The 8,656-nt window shown below is 30.2% G+C and overlaps 1 protein-coding gene across 1 annotated transcript; it reads right to left on the reverse strand.

Annotated features, from left to right (window-relative positions):
- Positions 1 to 5,209: 5,209 nt before the first annotated feature.
- Positions 5,210 to 6,323, reverse strand: LOC125185333 (probable phytol kinase 2, chloroplastic). Its single transcript, XM_048081855.1, has 5 exons — positions 6,247 to 6,323; positions 6,011 to 6,142; positions 5,827 to 5,942; positions 5,637 to 5,751; positions 5,210 to 5,567 (listed from the first exon to the last, which is right to left on the reverse strand). Exons 1-5 carry the CDS (start codon positions 6,267 to 6,269, stop codon positions 5,390 to 5,392), a joined length of 564 nt encoding a protein of 187 aa, XP_047937812.1. The 5' UTR covers positions 6,270 to 6,323; the 3' UTR covers positions 5,210 to 5,389.
- Positions 6,324 to 8,656: the final 2,333 nt, after the last annotated feature.

Here is an 8,656-nt window from a genome sequence, read left to right on the forward strand (position 1 = left end):
TATATTGACATTCTACATGTACTCCCTCCGTCCCACGTTACTTGAGTCATTTATTTTTTGCACTCGTTTTGGAAAAATAATAATAAATAGTTAAAATGGAGAGAAAAAAAAGTAAGAGAGAGAATAATGTAGAGAAGAGTCTTAACTATATTATTCTTTTTTTCACTTTATTTTCTCTTCACTTTAATTATTTATTATTATTTTTTCAAAACGAGTGCAAAAAAGAAGTGACTCAAGTAACGTGGGATGCAGGGAGTATTATATTGACATATTTTATATAGTATGTTGACATTTCTGCTGTACGAAAAAATTAAAAAAATTCAAATTTTTTTTCAAATTTTGACGTCGGAACATATGCATGTAGGATATCGTTGGAATCATTATAAAATTATCTTTAATTTGATATATGTTATATGAATTTAAAGTTTTGGGATTTCTTTTAAAAGTTAGTTATAACTAATTTTGTAGTTAATTGACATTAATACCCTTATTGATATTTTTTAGAAATTATATGACCTTATTGACGTTTTTTTTTGTTCGTATTGACATTTTAGAGTTGATGATCTAGGCCTTTAGTTTAAATATCTAATGACTATTATTTAGTTGTAGTTAGCAATTAAGTATTGAGTCAGTAATATAACACTCCCCAACTAAATTTTTTACTAAATTTTACTAAACGACAAACTCATATTTTACCAAAAAAAATTCATAGTATTTCTTTATAAAGATTATTTAAAACTCCAGGCGAAGACGAAGATAGAGGATGGAGTAATAAATAGAGTACAAAAATAAAGGTCGATTTTCAAAACAATAAATGTTGGTCGTCCCCAACGAAAAATTACTTGTGGGGAATAGCCTGCTGACGCATTTCCACATGCCCAGAGCAAGACTTGTTTTTGCTATGGATAGAATATACGCATGGGCTATGGTCAATACTATATTAATATAAGTATTTTCCTTTTCAAATGTCTCATTTGGTTTGAAAACATTAAATTGCAAGCGCAATAAGTGGTAACAATATATCAAATTGAATACATAATTTATAACGCTATCAACGAAATTCCTAAAATAAGAAATTCAATATGACTCCCACTGTCCCTAATAAAAGTCATACTTTTTCATTTCAGTCCATCCTCAATTAAAAGTCACATTTTATTTTTACCATAAAATAGTAAGTAGGTCACATATTCCACTAACTCAATTCACTCACATTTTATAATAAAATCAATATAAAAAAATGAATCTCATGTTCCACTAACTTTTTCAATCAACTTTTTTTTATATTTTTTAAAATTCGTACCCGATCAAAGTGTGACTCTTAACTGGGGACGGAGGGAGTAAAATATTAGTACAAGTCAACTGTCATAAAAAATCAGCAATTGTTTATTTGTGAGAGCTACGTGTACACAATTTTCGGCACACAAAGTGTCGGCACCAGCAATATCTGCCCATATTGAAAATTATGTTCTCAAATATATTTTCTAATTGTCTTAGTCTCATTATAAGTAAACTATTTACTTTCTGAAATGTATGATTTCAAATGGCACATTTATAAAAATAAAAATATCGCTTTCTTTAATTTTTTTTCTTTTTTCTTATTTTATTTTTTCCATTTAACTCATAAAACAAGTATTATATAAAATCTCATGCCGGAATAGAAATACTCTATTTATAGTGAAACGGAGATAGTATTATACTACTCCCTTTATTCTCAAAAAATAAACAAATATGTAAATAACACAAGTTTTAATGTACAATTAATAAAATTAGAAAAATGTGAAAAGAAAAGTAAGAGTAAGTAGAATAAATAATATTAATGAACTGAATTGCCATATTCACGTTATTAGTAGTGTACTAGTGCGTAATTAGTTTTTAAAAGGGAAAAGCTAGACAACCACATTATGTACAACCATAAACTGGTTTAATTGAAAAATAAACCGATTTATTTATTACTTCCGGTTTAATAACAAACTTAAGTTACTTTTTTGTCCTTAGTAGTAAAAATGCCGCCCCTTCTTTCCCTTCTAGCGGCGCCTAATTTTTGTGTTTTTCCCTCTCTACCACTTCCTGGTTTATTCAGTTTTCTACTTTTCTTCCATTTCCTTCTCTCCAAAACTCAACTATCAATATTTATTCTCTCTCTCCCATTTCATTGTTCTCTCCACACAAACAGTTACGGCCCATATTTATTCCCAGTGAAAAAATAATTTTAGATATATATATATATATATATATATATATATATATATATATATATATATATATTTTCATGCATTAGAATATAATCTAATGACTAGCGTATCTTAGTCTATAATTTGTTTACCCTAGTATTTTACACTAGCATATTCAGTAAATATCATTACTTTAAATTATATATTAATTATGATAGTATTTAATTTTGAAAAAGTTTACAACTTTATTAAGAAGTACTATATATTTTAAACTAAATTTCGGTGAGGTATAAATCATTAATGCAGTAACAATAAAATCCTTTTCTTAGCCTATGAAAAATAATAATAAAATAATTAAATATTTTATTTATTGAAATGTGAATTAGATAATAAGGTAATATAGTTATAATGATTAAGTATTTTTCTTTTGTGTTATCTTTTTATTTTATTTTTTTATTTTTAATTCGTTAGTTTGTTCTTTTTTCATTAATTATCCAAAAATATATTATGTGAATATTTTTGAACTTTTGATTTACTTATTTTTATAGTAAGAAAATATGAGTATTAATCATTATCTCTTCCCTAAGTATGTTTATAAGTGGTCAATTTTATATTTGTGATTTTAAAATTACTTTATAATTAAATAATTGGATACAAATAATTATTCACAATTTTTTTTATATACTATCATGTATCTGATTAATTATGATTTGTTATTTTTAAGTACACATATGCAGTTGTAGATAAGGAAATCACTTAATAAAAATCAAATAGTCGGAAGATGTAACTAATAACTTAGGTATATATAAATGTGGTTGATTTTATAATTTTAAGAACTAATACTAATAAAAAGTTGGATGTAATTAACTATTCTTAATATATTATTATTAACTAATAAATATATAGTATAAAGTAATTATATTCCATGATTTTGACTCAATATATCGAGTACACAAGATGTTACTAGACAATGTTAATAAATTAGTTGAATAGTAATATTAATAAATTAATTATATACACTATATGTTGTTGACTTTATAATTTAAGTCTTGATGTCGAGTACAAAAGGAAACATATAGGATTATTGTCGATTAGTGGATAATAGTAGCATGAAACTATAGTGGTGCTACTACTATTCATCAAAGGAGAGTGATACATCAAACGAGAGTGTTGCTCACTTAAGATATGTAACATATCATTCCTTGCACATTTAGTATTGTTTGTTTCGATTTATATATTTAGTTTGATTATAATACATTAAAAAATGTTATTGAAATTTTTAATTTTATAAATTCATAAAAATCAAAACTCGATTTGCTCGTTTACTCTATGATTTCAAATAAATTAATATAATAATAATAAAGCAAGCTTTAATTTTTATGAATATTGTGAATAAATAGTACTCCATATGTCGCAAGAAAATTGAATCACTTCTTTTTTTCGCACTAGTTTTGAAAAAATCATAATAAATAGTTAAAGTGGATAAATAGTAAATTAAAACGATAATAGTTTAGATACGAATCTTCTCTACATTATTCTCGCTTTTACTTTATTATTTATCCACTTTAATTATTTGTTACAATTTTTTCAAAACGAGTATAGAAAAGAAGTGACTCAACCTTCTTGGAACATTAGGAGAACTAGTTAACTACTATAAATTGTGAATAGTCATTCACGTCCAATCATTTTAGATTTAATAGCTCTTAAAATTATAAATTATAAAATTGACCATAATAAAATATATATATTTAAGTTATTAGTAAATTTACCGACTAGTATTTGATTTTCGTTAAGTGACTTCTTTGTATATTCGACAAGTTGACTAAAAAAATCACGATACATAATTAAGTTAGACATATGGTAGTAAAACCTAAATTGTGGATATATAATTATTCACTCCAACTATTGAACTATTGTATTGAATAAATTTTAAATTTGTAAATTATAAAACCAAATACTTTGTTTCCCTAGGAAAATTATATGCTACATACATTATGCGAGCATCGCTTTCGTTTGACGCACATTTAGTATTGTTTGTTTTATTTTATATAAAAATACTCGCCTAATAATTAAATAACATTAAATTGGTCATATCAAAATAAATTCAACTAATTATCTTTTCAAAATAAATAACTTTAAATAAGGAAGTATTTAAGTAATATTAGTATTAGATTTTGCATAGCTTATAATTGATCAATTTTCTTTAGTTGGGGTTTACTATATAGTACTTGATTAAAAATTTATTTTTCAAATTGAACAGTATAATTACATACTATTTTTCATTTATAAAAACATTTTGTAATTTTATAATTTAAGTTCACATTTTTTGTATACTAAAATAAGTAATTATTAAAAGAGGAAAGTCTTGTCGAAAAGTCGTGAGCTTATGCAGAAAATAATTTCGCAGTGTATAAGAGATGGCATATCACAAATAATTTATCTACTAATATGCCTTCTAAATGACTAACCTAGCTAAATACTAACATTAATTAATTAGATATTTCAAAAGAAACTCAATTAATCGTGTGACTGCGCTTTGAATTTGATTCAATTTCCAATTTAGAGTATTAAATACGCCATGCACCTTTAATTCAAAATTTGAACATAGTTGATTTGCTTTCAGAGAAAAATGAAATGGAGGGAAGTTAAAAACAAAAACAAGGCAGAGGACACATATGTAATTTTAATTCCTCCACTAACTATGACTTATATTTAATCTATTATTTAACACTATAATTTACCAATTTAACCTTGTATGGTTAACCATAATGTGGTTGTTTAGCATCACCCTCTACTCACATTTTATTATAAAACTAATATATAAAATTAAAACTCACAATCCACTAACTTTTTCAACTCATTTTCCATTACATTTCTTAAAACCCGCGTCGGGTCAAAGTGGAACAAATTTTAATGGACGGAAGTAGTATGTAGTATCGGCGTTGAGAAAAAATAATTTTAAACGCAAATAACACATAGTATTTTAATACAAAATTATTAAAATAAAAGACAAAATGTTAATTAATTAATTAAAAATATTGCCAGTACAAAATGATATTCATCTCGATAAATTTACTAGATAGTTCATATGCTCGGTGAGAGAGCGCACGTGAGTGCTATTACATACTGCTACAAGCTAATAGAGAGCAAACATTATTCTCACGAGAAGAAGACATATAGTACTACTGAGAAATATGTAAAGAAGTGATGTTACATGGTCAAAAGAGCAAAGTGCCAAGCAAGAAGACAGCCAATGGTACTGTGAAATTGTCATCAAGTTGAGTGCTTTTAGGGTGAGATTCAACTAATGCAGAAGCAATGGACACTACCATAAACTTAATCACCAATTCAAAGCTTGCTTCAATGTAGCCCAACCCCGAAAAGTAGAGCATGTATCTGCGCGAATCAAAGTTAGATGCCACACTCTCGTACCCATCGTACCATTTCAGGGTGTATCCGTCTTACCCAACAGAAGCCAAGAAACCGGCACATGCCATCGCGACAGTACCAGCCACGGACTTGTCTCTGTTGTAGGGAAGTTTTTTGTGCCCTAACCGCCTCCCAATAATGTCAGCCACTCCTACAAACAGAATGCTAAGGGCTAAAAAATTTAACTATGCATAAGAGTTTGCAGATGCCTTAAAAACTACTTTACCATCACCAGCACACAGGTTGCAGAATACTGCAATCGCGATAGGAGACGTTCGCCAGTAGAATGCGGTGACAAGTGTCAGTGCAGAAATATAACACAACGGCCCCTTCAGTAGCTCCCTGCAGATCAAAGAGATTCATGAAACATAAAGAGGAGTTCAGACAACAAAAAAATGAGATATGCAAACCTATGGTCATTGGTCCTAGTCATCGACTTGACAGTTGCATCGTCCTTCCGTATCCCGGATCCCAAAAGAAGCATGTTGACGACATTCATACTAGGAATGAGAGATGCTACAACTGCTCCAGCATGACCAGAACTACAACATTCAAACATTCCTAATACAACACAAATGGAGAAAAAGCAAAAAACAAAAAACAAAAATCTTATGCAGTTGTACTATTATTATATCATTATTATTACCTGAACAGAGGCCAGCAAAGCATGAAGACTAATCCAAAGCTAATGTGCACCAGCTTCCTATTCAGTTTCTAAACACGAACCACAATAGAGGCCCAAGTTAACACAGGGGCTAGATACAGACTAATTTTGGTGGACGTACCAAAAAAAAAGACTATGTTTTGTGGACCAAGATAGTATATTGTATATTGTACTATATTCTTATAAATTGTTATAGACTAAACATAAGAACTCAACCAAAGACTAGCTTGTTAGGAGAGAGAGCTCATTTAATCTATATACCTCACACATGTTGTTCTCACAACCGATGTAGAAATTGAGTCCGTAACCTAAACGTATTCATTTTCTAATGTATTCACCAAAATAGAGGCTCAAGTTACATAGGGCCAGCATCCTACTTCTCTTTATGCTTTATTTATGTTATGCTTTCTGTTTTTCTTCATGTTTCTCTGAGTATGATTATATATCTAGAAGAAAATCTACCAAGGATTAAATAAATTTATTTATATAAATATACATAACACAATTACTTAGAGAAATTATGATGCAAAACGTATAGAGAAATTGATTGAACGGAGAAGAAATTTAGAGAAACCCTAGTTTCAATGAAAACGAAATATTATTATCAAAATTCAACTCCTCGGGTGAATTATAATTGAAAGGATCTAAATTTGCTACCTTGAGCTTCATCGATTTCAGGAAACTAACATCTTCCGAAAAATAAAAAACCTCACTCAGACTTTGAATAATAATTTGATATTGAATTTTTATACTCTCAAGTTCTCAATTTAGTTGTGTTAAAGGTAAAGTGCTAATTGCCTAAGAAAATAGTGTTTGAATCTATCAAAAACGAGCTGAGCAAACAAGGATAAGCTGAGGAAGTACAGATGCCGTTGGATGCAAGTCTTGATCTTTTAATCTTGACCGTTGATGTACTAGTTAGTTGAAATAGCTAATTTACTCTTTTGTTTGTTTTCGTTTTTTGTATATAGCTTGAGAGCTGACACTATTCAATATACGATTCACTTTCCCCAAATCTGATTTCTTTCAATTCACTCAAAATCTCTCTCTCAATTCATCAAGAACATTGAATCTATTCCAGACAATTTCAATTGGCGCCGTCTGTGGGAATCGGATTCACATCGGAGATGGCTGCTAGGTTTGAAGCGGAGAAATTCACCGGCGACAATGACTTCGGGTTGTGGCGTGTAAAGATACGGGCGATGTTGGTTCAGCAGGGATTAGGAGCTGTTCTGAATTCGACCGAAGTGAAGGTTCTTGATGAGAAGGAGACTCAGAAGCGTGAGGAAATGATGGCGAAGGCGCACAGCACAATTGTGCGTTGCCTCGGTGATAAAGTTTTGAGGGAAGTGATAAGGCTAATTTCATGCATCGGTAATGTGCAAAAAATGTTATAAATTGCTGGGTCTAACACGTTTCCTAAGCCAGGTGTGTGAAGAAAATCGCTAGATCAAGGAAGTAAGGAAGGAGATGGTCTAGCGAAAGAAAAGGACGAAATGAGCAGGTCTTACAAGGAAAATTGGCGTGACGGGGGAGTCTACAGCTCACTTTTGGGAGTCGACTTTGATGTTGATTATGTTTAACTGTTTATCGCTCATGGATCTGAGTTTAGCTTTTAATTTCAAGTTACTTTTGCTTAGATCTCTCTACTGTTAGCGTAATTCTTAAATTGCTATGTCGATCTCTGCTTATTTCGTTTACAGCTGAGGGCAACAAAGTCATTATCAATACCTCGCTGGACCCACTAAAGCGCCTATAAATAGAGAGGAGCATGCAGCGTAATGGAGATAGTTTTTCACTCTTCTTAGCTCATACATTTTACACACACTTGGGAAACATTCTAGGGGATAATCGTAATAGGGGGGCACTTTCTAGAGATCTCAAGTTTTGTAACACCGTCCCAGTGAGGGCGAAGATACATTTGTTTTAATTTCAGCTGTTTTTGCTAGTTTTCACCGTCGAACTTCACTTTTGGGAGTCGACTTTGATGTTGATTATGTTTAACTGTTTATCGCTCATGGATCTGAGTTTAGCTTTTAATTTCAAGTTACTTTTGCTTAGATCTCTCTACTGTTAGCGTAATTCTTAAATTGCTATGTCGATCTCTGTTTATTTCGTTATTGAGGTGTTTGATGTGGAATTGGGTGACAGATCTGTGGTTGATTGAGTGTTCGGAGCTTAAATTTGTAAATCTGACGTGATGGAGAATTTCTTCTGTTTGGAGTCCGTGTCGGACGCTTGGATCCGGAGTGGATTTAGCGTCTAAAGTTAGTTTTGGCGTGTGAAAGAACAGTAGTGGATAGACTTGTTTTATTTCCTTTGTTTTCTATTTCCCTTCGTCTAGGTATGCAGATCTGTAAGTTCTTCGTGATTTATGCATAGATTTGATTCC

The sequence above is a fragment of the Salvia hispanica genome, chromosome 4, assembly GCF_023119035.1.
Source record: "Salvia hispanica cultivar TCC Black 2014 chromosome 4, UniMelb_Shisp_WGS_1.0, whole genome shotgun sequence".
In the NCBI taxonomy this organism is placed as follows: Eukaryota; Viridiplantae; Streptophyta; class Magnoliopsida; order Lamiales; family Lamiaceae; genus Salvia; species Salvia hispanica.

Excerpts from the sequence above, each read along its gene's own strand:
- LOC125185333 (XM_048081855.1), bottom strand. The coding sequence starts at position 6,269 with ATGCTTTGCTGGCCTCTGTTCAG. Across the intron at positions 5,943-6,010 it reads ACTAGGACCAATGACCATAG|GGAGCTACTGAAGGGGCCGT; the intron begins GTTTGCATATCT and ends TTTGATCTGCAG. Across the intron at positions 5,752-5,826 it reads CAACCTGTGTGCTGGTGATG|GAGTGGCTGACATTATTGGG; the intron begins GTAAAGTAGTTT and ends TTCTGTTTGTAG.